We start from the raw sequence: 15,613 nt of genomic DNA on the forward strand, positions 1-15,613 counted from the left end.
GGGGCGGCCAGAAAGCCAGAGCCAGCCCTGTGTGAATGTACTCTGCACTAGCCTGCCACAGACCACTGTCCACATGGACACATTAACAAACTGTTAATGCACTTTTAATCTAGTCCCGTTTCAAAAAAGACTAGATCAAAGTCCATTAACAAATGCGTCAGCAGTGTCCACTCAGACAGTTAGTCCATGGCAGGCTAGCGTGGGGTAGATTCACACCTCAGCTTGCCGAGAACTAGATGTTTGTGTCAACAAGCCCAAGTTTCTGCAAGTCAAACTAGGCCTTTAGTGATGCTGTGCAAACGCACTGTCTGTAGGTGCAACTCATAGAATTTAGTGAACAATCCTGAGGCTGCACAAGAAGGAATCTAATCCAGCTCCCTCTGCTAGGTGTGTTTCTGTTGGGTTAAGAGGTAACAATCGAACATTTTCTTGTCACTGAAGTCAGCAGATTTGACTGTACACACCTCCTGGGCCAGACAACCTAATGACAAAGTTGGCATTCATAGACCAAGTTTCTTTGGGGAGAGGAGGAGGCAAATATTAACGTTCAGAACTGAGAACAGTCCTTCTCTTGAACCCCATTGTCTCCAGTGTGGGCAGTTGTAAGTGTTCAAAGATCATGAGACTGAGAGATTTTTCTTTGCTTTCTGCTTTGTAGGCCTTTACTGTACGCTCAGGTCAGGTTTTCACGCTTTTCTCCAGAACTATGAGGGCTATCAGCTGGCTTTTTATTTAAATGAAAGCAGAGGTTCTTGATTGCCCAACACCACATGCTGTGTCACTCATGCTAAAACCATGTTTTGGCAACACTGCTTCTAAAATGGCTTATCCTGCTTGTACCAAATGCTGAACATCCAAGATCTGCCCTTGGGTAAAACATTTCACATAACTTCGGATGGATCGCTTGATGAAGTTAGTAGGGTGTTTGTTCAAATTCTGGCCTGTACAGGGAGGCTATCTTAAACCTTAATTATGGAAAGCTGGGGCATTTCTCCATACCACGGGAAGCTGGGGATGCGTAGGCAAAAAGACCTCTGTGGAAAATAGCGGCCTAGAAAGGAGAAATAAAACTGTGTGAGGTTGGATTCCTCTTACTCTTTGCTTGTGCAGGTCAAATAATTAACAGCCATGCAGCTATGAAGCCCTCTTTGAATTCCAGCCACTAAGTTTCTTAATCACTCTTTGTTGCTAGTCTCCGGTTGATGGCAAGGGATCATTTTCAGGAGGCTGTGCTGCTGATCAGCTAGGAAGTATCGGGGGAGTTGCTTGGGTGAACCGGGTGCTGTTGCTTTCTGGAGAGCAACAGGTGTCTGAGGCCAGGGCTTATACCGGCATTTTTGCTGGTAGAATTTATACTTGTTTGGCAAGCGAAACAAGGTGTGCTAAGCTATACTGGCAAACGCTACTTTTTGCTGGTATAAGCTGGGTCTGCACTAGATGGGTTTTGTCAGGAGAGCTATACCAGAAAACCTTATAAGCATAGACTAGGCCTGAGTGTTGCTTTGGGAAAGCCTGCCGCAGGCTGGTACCTGCCTGTGCTGCTCTGAGCCTTCAGGAGGGCACGTGGGCCTAGCAGAGGAACTGGCCATTAGGTCAAGTCAGGAGGATTAAATGAACGTGGCTTGGCCAGGCCACAGTGGGCCTGTGGATTTCATGCCAGTGTGGAAGTGTGATTCTTACTACATGGCTGGAGGGAAGAAAATCCAACTGGGAAACCTGATTTGCTGCCCTCTTGGATGCCCTGGCTAAATGCAAATGCCCCTCTGCTGCTGCCTGCCTGGCTTCCGGCTCTGATCCCTGCCCCTCTGCATTCTCCGACTCAAGTCAGCCCTCAGCTCTGTGCCGCCACCCTCCCCGACATGCTCTGAGTCCCCAGCCCTTACTGCCTCTCTGACTCTTCAGATTCCTGGTGGCTCCTCTTCTGCTTCCCCACGTCACCAGCTCAGAAGCAGAACAAGACTGAACTGCCCCTGGTAACACTAATCCCCCAGCTGCTCTGCACATACCCCTGCCCTTGCCAGCCATGCAGAGACAGCCCTGGGTCACCTGCCTCACTGAAGGGGGAGGGGTGACCCAGTGACTAGGGCCTGGGCCTGGGCCTCAGGAAACCCAGGTTCAGTTACATGCTGTGACCTTGTGTGAGTCATTTAAACCGCTCTGAGCCTCAGTTCCCACTGGGGACAATGGCACTCCCCTACCTCACTGGGGTGCTGAGGATAAATAGGTTAAAGATAGCGAGGCGCTCAGGGTGGGCCACATGTGAGTACCAGAGTGGGTTTCTTCCACTGAGAGGATCCAAGTGGTTTGGTGCAGCTCCCACGCCAAGACGTCAGCATTCCAGTTAGTGAATACGCAGACAGGAACACAGGAGTTACTTCCTATCAGAAGAGACTCATAGTCCTCTCGGCCAGTATTCTGCCTGGCAGTGGCCAGTGGCTGCAGCAGAGAAAGGAATAATGCTCCTCAGATAACACAACTTTTGGTCAGTTTCAGCAGCTGGTAAATATACTAACCCCGGCTAAGATGCTGGCCTTTGAAACCCAGTGCTGTGATAGTTTCACTAGCAGCTGGGATCCAGTAGATGGCAGATGACTAATGTAAGCAACAAACACTGTTAACATCCCAAATTTATTACAGCCCTACAGCTTTTCACCACAGTCCTTCATGATCCAGGAAGGACAGGCACTGTTGAAAATACCCGCACCAAAGAAGGTGGTACCTACTTCAGGCACTTAACCCACTACCAGACATTGGTGACCAGATAAAGAACAGTTCTAGGCACTTAAAAACCACTGAAAAAATTAGTGTGTCTATTTCCATTCAATTATGGCCAGTGTCATCAGGCACAGTGTGCTGTGTGATTGATGAGAGCTACAGTGCAGATGGCAGCACAGCTTTGGGTGGCTTGGTGTCTCACTGACTTTAGTTGCTTTCTAGGCAGTAGCAAAGATCTGCCAGATTCAGAGGATGATCCCTACCAGCAGTGCGGTGAGGATGAACTTTACTACACTGTGGAGCAGGATGACTTCCCTCAGGAAATGGTCAACAGACCTCCAGTTCCTGTTCCGAGGCCTGACTCCAGCTCCCTTCATCAAGAGAAGGAGCTGTACATTTCCAAAGGTGAGTCCTGTACCAGAACCATCTGTATTTCTGTGCCCAGCAGTACAGAGCAGAGCAGATACTGCATGGAGTACCTGTTGTAGAAGTGGGACAGCGATGGGCCCACCTCCCAGACCTTGATCAGAATCCTCGTCTGGCTTCCAAAATCCCCAGAGTTTAGATTATTCACCTCTAGGTTCTTGGTTCATTCCATAAGAGATGGGCCTCCTATTGGGATCCAGATCTGGATTTCACCCTTCTTCCCTCTCCCAAAACACTGTGGTGTTTGCATCCTGAGGTCTTGGCTTGAGTGTAAGCAGTCGGACTGCAGGCTTCCAAAGCCAGGATCAGCTATGGTCTGCTCTGGACAGACCCAGTTTTGTTGGGAAGTGCCTAAAGTTACAAGGTAGACAATGGCATGGCTGTTGTGCTGATAGGCAAATTCAGGCACAGAGACTATGTAAAGGTGTCACTGAATCCGTAGAGCTGGAAATAGAGCCTGGGAGTCCTGACTCCAGTCCCTTTCTCTAACTACTAGATAACACTCCCTACCATGAAGATAATTTTATTTCAGTTCCTCTGAAAAGGTAAGGCGAAATGTAAATGGCTTTGTCTACATAAGAACCATTGGTCCGACCCAGTACGGCCATTCTTATGTAGACAAAACCATCCATTATGGCTGAAATTTTCAAAGCTACCTAGGGGGCTTAGATGCACAATCTCCATTGAAATTAAAGCGAGTTGTGCAATTATCTTCTAGGCAGCTTTGGAACTCTCCATCATAATGTTTTGTATGAATACACACATTGCAATTCTTTAAAAAAGAAATTATAACCAAATTCTGGAGCATCATCTATAGGGGCATCCAGCAGCAGGCCTGACACTAAAACATCTCTGGAAAAGTGTATTCAGTCCTGTGTTAGGAATGGATTGCATGGTTGAATTCTGTCCACGGGAAGGGTGTTTCTACCATGCTGTCCCTTGTCTTATTTTCTCCCTTGACTTCAGTGGGTTTGCTCAATTTCCTGTGTAACCTTACCATTTCTGTCCTGTCTGTGATGTGGTGAGGTGTCTAAGGAATACCTGTTTTATAGTATTTGCAGGGAAAGCTCACGAAAGACCTGGGAATCTGTATGTCTCTGCAGGGAAGATTAAGAAAGGTAAGTCAGGTGTCTGTTTCAGAGAACTTTCCAATAATGCAAGAGGAAAGCTGGCAAGCTAATTTAATGTGAATGAAGTGTGTGTATGTGCCAATGAGCTGACCAGCTCCACTAGTGCTCGCATGACTCCTCACCCATCGGTCTTTTGGCTCCCTACGACAGAGTGCCAGGGAGGATCCTAGCTTTGTGACTGCAAGGCTAGCTATTTGCTTTGTTTATGGATTGTCACTGGGAGGTGGTTTATTCACCCCTCTATGCTGGTAATAGGAGTGGGGCTGTATTTGTCGCCAATGAGGCATGCCAGTACTGGTATGATTGTTTGTTGGGCCATACATCCTTAGTTCATTTTGTTGCTTTTAGACTAAAGTGCTCTAAGACATTCAGGGGAGTGCCTTAAGACAGGGTGTGGTTTCCCGGTAGTTAACAACCAGCTTTATCCGTTGCCACTCACTAGCTGTCAGGAAGTGTCGGACTCAGGGGTCACTATCGCTGTTATAATCAATGAAAATGAAGAAGTGTAAACAGAAAATAATCCAGCTTTTTCAGTGAAAAGTGAAGTTGGCCTGCCCAAAGTCGGGGAAGGATGCTCCATTTATAGAGCTGGTGTTTTCCTAGCAGCCAAACCCTGTATTCAGGGTTTGTCCCATTAGATTTACAGTGTTCATTACATGATGCTGCTAGTGTTGTACCCAAACCTCAGGGGTCTGACTCTGATAGGTACTGAGCCACCCACAATTTCCTAGATTTCAAAATTGGGGCCTTAATAGTCATACATGGCTCTGTCGTGGTGGCTTTTCATCAAGTGTTCTTAGAATGCTTTACAAAGAAGGTCAGTATACTTATTCCCATTTTATATATGGGGAAACCGAGGCAGAGAGGAAGTATCTTGTCCAGGTCACCTTAGTAGGCCAGTGGCAGAGCTGAGACTAAAACTCAGGCCTGAGTCTCAGTCCAGTGGTGGATCCAGTAAACCACAGTGTTGGAGATCTTCAGGCTGGCAGTGGCAGGTCTTTGCTCTTAGTGGTTGAGAAGCGGCTTATTCTAGTTACCTAGGTCATTGGGCTGGGTGTCAGGAGATCTGACTCTGCCACTGACCTGCTGGGAGACCTTGGGCAAGTCACTGCCCTGCTTTGTGCCTTAGTTTCCCCTCATATCCTGTGTGCCATCTATTTAAACTCCCAGCTGTTAAGGACAAGGACAGTCTCTACTATGTGTTTGCAAACAAGGGCTCTTGATTTTGGCCAGGGCCTCTAGATTTTATGGGAATACCACTAAATAGCTGCATGTCACAGAAAGCACCTGGGACAGGAGACCTAAGTTGTTGGAACCAGACACTGGCATTTCCTGATTTGTCTGTTAAGAATCTCTGCTCTACCCCTGCAGTAACATAATGGTGTGGGGCAGCTAATCTCTGTGTCCCTGAGTATAAAAAACAACCCCAAGCTCAGTACGTGTTTAACTTTCTCTTTTCAGAGCCTGCAGTCAGGCTTGTCAGGGACCAGTCACAATCAAGCATATACGACCCATTCGCTGGGATGAAAACCCCAGGTCAGCGGCAGTTAATTACGCTACAGGAACAAGTCAAGATGGGGATTCTCAATGTTGATGAAGCCGTGCTCCATTTTAAGGAGTGGCAACTGAACCAGAAGAAGAGATCGGAATCATTCCGGTTCCAACAGGTACAGGCGTCTACCACGGTTAAAAACACCTTCTTAGCTAGTTTGGGGCTGGTGAATTCCATTCTCTGCTTACAGAATAGGTACAATGCAGCCAGCATTACTAGTGTCTCTGAAATTGCCCCACCAGCAGGTCTCACCTCTGAGCTGGATTGGCTGTCCCTGCGGGGGTCCCCAGTCCTGCTCAGTCACTGGCCTCCCTTCTGAATTGGCCTAACGAGGGACCAGTGACTGTGGGGGTGACTTTTGTAATGTGGATCCCTGCTTACCAGGAATTGGACTGAGCCCCACCCAACTAAGATCAGACAGGCCACCCCACACCCATCAGAAGGTTATGACTTTGTGCCTAATCCCTGGGGGGAGAGGGGGTAAGGGCTGAACCTCCCCTGGCACTTTGCAAACCAGAATAAGAGAAGGCTTCCCCCACCTACGGCCTCCAGAGACTTCCTACTGATGACTCTCAGGGTGTTCAGGAGAACCTGCTTTTGGAAAAAGCACCTAACTTGTGACTAGTCCATGAGAGATTCATAGGGTTACTGTCACTCAGCAGTTTGTAGTGGGGGTCTGGAAATGAGCATCCAAGTCTTAATTTTTCATATTCCAGCCATAGCGGCATTCCCACCTTAAATGTGATGCCAGCTCCTAGCATAGCCTCTCGTTCGCACTGCAACAGAGCCAGCCCTGGTGTCTGCGAGAGCGCTGTGGGGGGCTGATGGAAATTGAGACTCCTGTAGGTGCTGGCAGGACAAGAGCAAGCCACTTCCTCCACCTCATTCTCGCCCAGGGGTGGTCTTCTTTATCCAGAGGGCCTCATGAGAACCCCTCACTTCTCCCTAGATTAAAGGCCTGCTGGGGGCAGGTTCTGTGCCTGCTGCCATCGTTCCAGCAGATGTTTGCTGGGATGTTCTTTGGAGACAAGAACAGCTCTTAAGAGTCAAGTCTGCCTCCTTCCACCCTGTTATCCTCTCTCCCTGGGGTGGAGCACAGTTGCTGCTCTGGTTTTAAACTCGACTCAGTTGCCTAGCGGGTGCAACTGCTGTGTCTCCACTTGTATAGGGTTGCCTCCTTTTTAAGGCTCTGTCATCTGAGACTGTCCTCTCTCCACACTGCAACACTCGCATCCCCATAAGACAGCATCGTCACCAGGCACTGTCATGCTGTGGGGATGTCTCATCAGCCCCACCTGTGTTTCTGGACTGCAGTTCCCCCCTTGTTTCAGCAGGGAGGTTTTGAATTCCACCAGGACCGAGCCTCAGAAATTGGGATGTATGGCAGCCCGCTCCCCTCCTGCACTCACCGTCTCCTGCTTGCCTCATGGAAATGGCTGGTGGTGACATCAGGTGGGCAGTGAGCAGCAGCACAAATCCTCTTTCTGTGCTAGTGTCCATAATAGGAGGAATAGAAACACAGGAAACCGGGGTATATAAGATCAGCAGAATCCTCTCCAGACAGAATGTTCTCTAGATCTTTTCCACAAGATATTGGTGGGTCTCTGAGCCTGATTCGGAACATATGCCATGAGCATCTTCAAATCGCTTGGTTCCTGAAAAGCCATGCGCACACTATGTGGACTTCTCCCGGGAATAGATTAAAACCCAGTCGCACAGATTGAACTCCAGACAGATTTTGTTGCCGGTGATGCAGCTTGGAGACAGATTTTTAAGTACATTCTTGGTGCCATCATAAAACTGCATGTGTTCATTTATCCCAAGCACTGAAAAGAATGTATTGTGACGTTCTAGGAAAATCTGAAACGGCTACGAGACAGCATCACCCGGAGGCAAATTGAGAAGCAAAAAACGGGAAAACGTTCAGGTAACAAACTTACTCAAACTCTCTCTCCAGTAACGAAGCTACTAATGGGGTCACTTGCAGAGTGTCTGCCAATCCCGCACTCATCTGCATGGGCTTTGTAGGCTGGAACTTGTCTGCATGTATTTTATTAACTCTGTGTAATATATTAATATACTCATCTGTGTGTAATATATACTCATAAAATACACACCTGTATGATATATCAGCAGTTAAAACATGGGCAAGCTACTTAACTGCCTGTGCCTCAGTTTCCCTGTCTGTAAATGAGGATGCTACCCATCTCCAGGGGTGAGTCTTAGGCCATGAATGGAAGCCCCTGGAGATCCAGGAATCAAAGGCTGTACTGAAGGGCCAAGCGCCTGGTCCTGTAACTGTTTCCTGATACAAGAGATCTTGGAGGCAGGAGAGATCATACTATGCACTGGTAGAACCAGCTGCCCTGGAAGCTACAAGCCTTCTAAAGATTGAGCATTCAGAGCCCATTCCTTCCCCTTCATGTAGGCCCCTTACTCCTGTGGATGAGGAGCTCTGTGCTGGTCTGCCCAAGGTTCTGGACAGTCAGGCTGGTGTGGAAGGATCTGCAGGGTCCCTGAAAGAGCTCTGCCTGGCTGCTGACACTGCCTGCCCCCATAGACCTTCTGGAGAAATGCTGCCCCTACAAGAGGCTGCTACAGTCACATGCCTGGAGCTGCCAGGGGAGTGTGGGGAAGAGCAGGGATGGGGCAGCAAAGTGCCCCTGGGCTGAAGACTCTGTTCAAGAGCTGGTAGCCCTCTGTTGCCCCTTCCAAGATGTCTGCAGCTGACTCGGATGGCTGCAGAGACCCGCCCCAGCTCAGTGGGGCTGGGGAAGGCTTTGCGCTCTTGGGGCCTTGTTCATGTCTTACTAAGAAGTGGGACTGCTGCTGGTGAGGTGTAAGAGGGGGATCTCTTCTCCACCGCTTCAGTTAGGTGGTGCCTAAACCCCCTGGCCTTCAGGCTAGTGCAGTACATTGACCACCTCCTCCCTAGACTCAGGCTGTCCTAGTGCTCAGCAACCTCCCACCCTGCCGGCTTCCTCGTTCGGAGGTTGGGCCACACAGCTCCTGGGCAGCATGGTTCCCCCTTGGCTTGAGTGAGGGAAAGGTTTGGGTCAGCGCCTGGGCTGCCCTGTGTGATCTTACTGGATCTGGACTCCTGGATCTTCTGTCTGTTCCATTTTGGAGACCAGGAAGGCCAACTATGGTAAAAAGTTGATTCTGACAGGTTGTCTGACAGGCAGGAGTGGAGCTGAAGTAGTAGATGCATGTACACGGCCCATAGCTTCTAGCCTCCCCACCCCTCACCGTTCCTGTTGTGCTTCTCGCAGGCTAAGAGCTTTACAAGTGCTGACTCCTTCATCTCCTCAGCTCTTCCTGCCTGCAGCAACAACATCACGTCCCTGAGCAGAGCGATTTACTGACTCGCCCAGGGGCACCCAGCAAGTTAGTGGCAGTCGGGAATAGGGCATGAGAACCTTAACATCAACCCTTCGGCTGCTCTACCTACTGCCACAGCTGGGCAAGAGAACTGGAGGAGCCAAGTGTTAACTGAGTCATTCCAATGGGTGCATTTCTTTTGTTCATAGAGAATAGTAACGCTAAATGTTGCTCCAGCCCAGAGGTGGTTGTGTCTGCTAATCATCAATGGGGATGCTCCTGTGGATAAGTGTCCTCTGTTTGCACTAAACCAAATTAATATGACTCAGTCCTGTGACCTTCCCTTTGCAAGCAGTAGCAGTGTGGTCGATCGGCCCAGTCCATCTGAATGTTGATGGAAATTGAGCAATGGAAGCAAAGCCCCTGTGGGAATCAGTGCTTGAGTAATTCATGTTTAATCCTCTGTTTCAAGTATAAGTAGCCTGTAGTACCTGAGATAGGCTGCCACTGACTTGTTCATGGCTATTTTCCCTTCTAGACTTGGAAATCACGGTGCCTATACGACCGTCTCACAATGCTCCCGGGAAACTGGAATGTGGCATTTATGAATTTGGCCCCAGGAAAACTGTTTTCCCACCAAGAAAGGAGATAAAGCGAGGAGAGTGGAAAACAGAAAGCACCTCTAGCACTGCAAGTAAGCAAGCCATGCATCTCAGGCATCCCATACAGGAAAGCTGGCCTGAAATCATCTCCTCTGCCTGCCTTTGGAATCAGCAGGAGCAAAGTTAGCCCTCAGAACTCTCCAAGGCAAACACTACAGCATTAGCCCCAGAATGCATCAGTCTGATCCTACTCCCATTGAAGTCAAAAACACACCTCCCAGTGACTTCAGTAGCAGCTGCTTTAAATAGGAAGGAAATTGGCCCCTGGCTACAATCCCCAATTTCCCAGCATGCAGTGCACCAACTTGATTTGCAGAGCCTAGGAACATTGCATGCAGGGAACTGAACACCCAGTAGTCTCTATGGGCAATTCCCTTTGCTATTATAGATAAGGGCTCACGCTTTCAGAAGTGATAGCCAATGGAACTTGGGCTCCTCAGTGACTCAGACACGCTTGAATATGTTATTGAAGTTTGCTTGTAATCTGCTCCATTTCATGCAAATGATGCATGTAGCTCCTGATTTTCACTGCAGGCTGAGTAACTCTGATAGAAATCAGCAGGGGTTATTCGCTGCCTGTGAAGGCAGAACTGGGCCCCAGCAGGTTGCCACTGTCACCTTGGCTGGGTATGTTTGGCAGATCTCTGGGGTGGAGGCCAACTGTGGTGGGCTGGCCAATGACTCGTGTATAGATCATTATACGAGATGGGAGTTAGGCAGGGTACCAATTTTATAGGGGTTCCTCCAACCTAGCTACCCCCTACCCCAGCACAATCTGGCTGTGGTCCTGGTTCCTCAAAGAGTGGGCTGGCTCTCCCAGAACTGTGTTGGGAGGGAGGGTGGGGATCTCTGAAGGTGCCATCCATTCATACCAGCTGGGCCTGGGCAGCTCTCCAAAAGCTGGGAGTTCCTCCTGTGGCAAACGGACTAGCCCTGGCTCCAGTGCCACTATGTTTAAATGTGGGGGCTCTGGGGACCTCTAAACACCCCATTTGGTTTAAAAAAGATTCTTGAGCTTTCTAATCTTGTAGCGTATTATGCCAATACTGCATAGACATCTAGATACTGCTATGTCAGTGTAACTAATGGAACTGCCATGGGAGTGTCAATTTAAATACGCATGAAAATAAGGTGTGTATCCAATGTGAAAATAAGCCAGTGTCAGAGTCACAAACTTTCAATGAAATAGGGTGTTGGAAACCCCAGTGCAAGTGCAGGGCTTTGCGTGAGAAACTTGCTAAGAACAAAGTGAGGTAAATGAGCCCGGTTTTGCTGCCCAAGCTGAGTGAAATGCAAATGATTGCGAGTGGAGGGCTGAAGGAAGCATTAAAATGTAAGTGAGTTTATTAAAATGAGTGTTAAGTAATAGGCATTAAGAGGTAAATAGGAGCTCAGAATGACTTCTGTGTTGCTAATATCTCTAGAAATTGACAAGATTTAGTGACGCGCTCGTCTCTTGTCTTCTAACTAGGTAGTGCCAGTAACCGATCGAGTACTCGAAGTACATTGAGTGTCAGTAGTGGGATGGAAGGTGACAACGAGGTAAGCCTTCATCTTTATCCTATGCTGGCTGTTTGCCTTCATGACAAACCTGGGCCTGGTTTTTGCATTAGTTTTTAAATGGCTTCTTAAATATTTCCCTTGAAAATGCATAAATGGCAAAAAAGCCAAATGCTTTAAATCAAACAAAACCCACTTCTGCTGTGAAACATACGAGAAACAAATGACTTTAAAATGTGGTTGCTAAAGATCCTCCTCACAGCTTTATGTATGTAACCCTGTAGCCCAATTCCTCCCCTTCTGTCTTGCCCTCATGTCTATAGTCTATTTGCAATCTCTCTGAGGCAGGAGCCTTTCCTAATGATCTGTTCCACAAGGCCCCTAGCACACCTCCTGGGCAGGATATTATTCATAGTTCATCTAACCGTATTCTTGGTCATATTGTAAGTGGATCTTCATACACTGACTTGTCCAGCCAAGAGGTTATGCTCCCATAATCAGGGGCGGCTCTAGGCACCAGCAAAGCAAGCAGGTGCTTGGGGCAGCCCATTTGCAGGGGCGGCAGGGATCCAGCATGGGAGCTGAGAACCAACAGGGGGCCCTGGGAGCTGTAGTTCCTTGGTTAGCTCCCTGCCTATACAGCCAGCCCTGGAGCAGGGAAAGAACTACATTTCCCAGCATTCCCTTGGCTGCTACCAACAGGAAAGGGAGGTGGATGGAGTGAGGTAGCTGAAACCTCATGCTGCAGCTTGCTGTGAATGGAGAGCTCGCTGCTAGAGCGGGGTGGCCCTGGGGATGGGGAACAAGTGTGCCCAAGGAGTAGAAGGCTTTGGCCCAGCTATCCCCTTCTGAAGACATCCCCAGACTGGATTAGGGATACTGCTGTGACCTCACCTTGCAGCCCCCAAAGAAAGAATTGGGTGGACTAAATGGACAGTGCCCCTCTCTATCTGAAGCCTAGCAAGGGAGGTACGTGGATCCCACTAGAATTTAAAATGAAAAGTAAGGGAGGGGAGGCTCTGGACCTGGGCAGCTTTAGATACAGAACCAGGCACGTAGAAGGATTTCCACGTCTGAGCCATGGAAGCAGAAAATGATTTTTCCTTTCCAGATTTAGCTAATATTCAGAAAGGGAATCTAGCACCTGCCCTCCAAATTTGAACACCTCAACATTCAGGAGTGCTCAAGCTCAATTCAGGCAGCTGTTACTTCATTTCTCCCAAATCAAATATACTGATCCACTGTAACTTGCTGTAGAAAAAGTTGGATAAAATTGAGCAAGAAATGCTCCCCAGTGGTTATTAGGACTGGAATTGCTATTTTCAACAGCCATTGCCTTTTCTTTTTTTTTTAGTTTTAGTTTTAGTTTTATTTGTTTAAAAGGAAGACAGTGATATTGCATTGGCAAATTCCCCATAGAAACAAAGAGTGGAACAAAAGAATAATAAAGGCACCTTAACTTTTCCTCATTTATGGAGGACAGTCTTATAATATGCTTCCAGATATCCTCCATCACACAAGCTGAAAATTGTTCCACTTTACTAGAGTTCTGTAACCATATGGGAACCAATCCTGTCTGTGTTCTGTGCACATCTAAAATTCCTGCTCAATGACCCGCCCTGGGAGCGAGTTACTAGTGACCCAGGGCTGGGGCGGCAGGAGGTGTGTGGGTGGGTAGGGGGGCACTGGTGGGGGGGAAAGGGGGAGCCCAGAGCTGGGGCAGCAGTGGGTGCAGGTGGGGGGAGAGCCCAGGGCTGGGGCGGCAGGGGGTTTGTGGGTGCGGGGGCACTGGTGGGGGGGGAAGGGGGGACCCCAGAGCTGGGGCAGCAGGGCGTGTGGGTGGGGGGAGGCCCAGAGCTGGGGCGGCAGGGGGATGCGGGGGGTAGCCCAGGGCTGGGATAGGGGGCAGCCAAACATTTTTTTGCTTGTGGCGGCAAAAAACCTAGTGCCGGCCCTGCCCGTAATGACACTGAAGGAAATATGCTTATTTGAGGGAGAGCCTTACGAGGATCTGAGATACTAGTGTATTATGGATGTTTTGGCAAAACTTCACTCCCCCTTCTGTCTTTCCTTTTTGTAGGATAATGAAATCCTGGAAGCTACCAGAAGCCGCAGCCCAATACCCCAGCAAGTGGAGAGGTTTCCCCTCACGCTACCTGAAAGGCCTCCGAGAATACCTCCCCGAGGTGCAAGCAGGTAAAGCATGTAACTTGAGCTTGAACACAAGTGTCTGAGGGGTTGGTGTTTGTAGCACAATGCAAACAGCTAGAAGGCTGCAGATGTAATACATCCCTTTCACCAGAATGACAAGGCTTTTAACAAAATAAACAAATCTTGTGTAAATTCTGGAATCCATTTTACACTCACATAGTACTTAGTGGAATTAATTTTCCTGGTTAGTAACCTGACTGGCAATCCTATTAGTACAGCTTACACGCTAAAAGGTACTGTGTTATTGGAACATGGTGTTTGCCATGCTGAATTAGATTGATCCATCTAATCCAGTATCATGCCTTTGGCAGAGGTTCAATACATGATCCTTTGGAGAAGAACCCCTCACAATACACCCACAGGCAATGCTGTATATGGGGGGAACTCCCTCCCACTGGGCAATCTGTTTTTACACTCGGAAGTAGATTTGTTTACCTTTAGGACTTTTTTCAGCCCTAAAGCTGCACTAGCTTAACTAAAGGTGTGTTTTAACATTTCTGCAAACTCAGTTAAAACAAAATCCCTTTAATTAAACCAGTGCCACTCTGTGTAATCCAGGCTTTAGAATCCTAGCTTGTATAACTACAGAGGTTAATAAACTTCTCCAGCTGTTACAATAAGTCCAGATACAGTTGTCAGCCATGTCCAGAAGTAGTGAATTCCATGTTTCCTTGGCTCTTGCAACTGTATAACTAAACCCCCTAAAGCAGGTGTGAATCAGCTTTTGAAGCTTGCAGCTACCGGCCATATCCCTCCCCTTTCTCTCATTCTGAGAGCCTCAGAAGAAAGATTCTGCAAGTTCAGAGTGTTAGTATAACACAGAATTCTACAAACATTCAATCTTCCAACAGCCCTGTGAGGCAGGCAGCTACTATACTGTTGTAGCCATTTATAGATGAAAGAACCAAGACAGAGAGGTTAAAGTGATTTGTCCAGCATTACACAGGACTCTTGGGTTCTATTCCCATCTCCGTTGATGAATTACTGATTGCCAGTTCCTGCTCACCTTCTTATGTAAACGTAAATGCATAAGACTCTGCCCTTCTTATGCAAACTTAAATATCAAGTACATTTCATTCTTACACTAAATAGAATGTTGTTACAAACCCGTTCTCTGTTTCTAATATGCTTCTGTGTCTTGTTGCAGGCCTGTAAGCAGCGAAAACTTTTTTCCTCCACCTGTGCCCCCACGAGGTCGCTGAATCCTGAGATCATTGAAATATGGGATATTCTAGTGTGTATGTGTACAGATATATATATATATATACAGACATTTTAAAGGATCTTTTTTTACTATTTATAGATGGAAGCCAGATGATTTCCCCCTCCCTGCCCCCCAGCTCTGGTGCATTTTGTAGTAACATTTCACTGAGAAATCTCCCAGCCTTTTGTGACTTTTTTTTTTTCTTGGAGTGCCTTGGGACTTCTAGATTTTAAGGAAAAACTATCCAAGGTGGCAAAGAGAATTTGGATGAGTCTTCTGACTGTCTTACACCTCATATGGGGTTACGCCTCCCACCAAGAACATGCTGTCCTCACTGGAACCCTACACTCCGAGAGTTGTAAAAACAACTAAAGAGAGTCACTGGAAAATGTAAAAAAAATATATATATATATTTTTTAAAAGCTCCTTTCAGAGTCTGTCCTCAAAGAATGCTCATCATGAGCTGCATCGGAAGAGTGGATCTCAGTAGTTTGGTGGTGTAACATTTGGACACTGGCTCGTTCCCACCAAATCTCCTGTAACGGATCTTCCTTTAATAGTTATTGGACATGATGGTTTGGAAAAAGGGCTTTGTGAAGACTTCCATATTCAAGCAAAAGTCATTTTTATACAGCCCTTTTCTCTGCCCACTCCATTGTCTTTGGATGGGGAAAGACACTAGCGAGGTGCTATATACACTGCATTGGATGCAAGACTCCCTAACAGCTGGTGAGGGAATTGCTCTGTCACATGAAACAGCTCTATATAGATGCTTTCTAGGGGCCTTGTTACTTTAAATCCAAATAGCTGACCTCTTGCATTAGGGGAAGAAATTTTTAGCAGTCCTTTGACCTTCCCCCTTCCCTGTACACATTTGAGTATCATATCTGTG

At 47.6% G+C, this 15,613-nt stretch overlaps 1 protein-coding gene across 1 annotated transcript in view; it reads left to right on the top strand.

Moving 5' to 3' along the window:
- Positions 1-14,784, top strand: part of PIK3AP1 (phosphoinositide-3-kinase adaptor protein 1) — a 73,679-nt gene extending 58,895 nt beyond the window's left edge. The window contains exons 10-17 of the mRNA XM_024218759.3: positions 2,938-3,120; positions 4,194-4,259; positions 5,733-5,938; positions 7,678-7,750; positions 9,683-9,838; positions 11,278-11,348; positions 13,387-13,502; positions 14,665-14,784. Of these exons, the coding sequence (XP_024074527.2) occupies positions 2,938-3,120; positions 4,194-4,259; positions 5,733-5,938; positions 7,678-7,750; positions 9,683-9,838; positions 11,278-11,348; positions 13,387-13,502; positions 14,665-14,719 (926 nt within the window). The 3' untranslated portion in view covers positions 14,720-14,784. The remainder of the gene's footprint in view (positions 1-2,937; positions 3,121-4,193; positions 4,260-5,732; positions 5,939-7,677; positions 7,751-9,682; positions 9,839-11,277; positions 11,349-13,386; positions 13,503-14,664) is intronic.
- The last annotated feature ends 829 nt before the right edge of the window (positions 14,785-15,613 follow it).

Source organism: Terrapene carolina, unplaced genomic scaffold, assembly GCF_002925995.2.
Source record: "Terrapene carolina triunguis isolate 2854851 unplaced genomic scaffold, T_m_triunguis-2.0 Scaffold310, whole genome shotgun sequence".
Taxonomy (NCBI): Eukaryota; Metazoa; Chordata; order Testudines; family Emydidae; genus Terrapene; species Terrapene triunguis.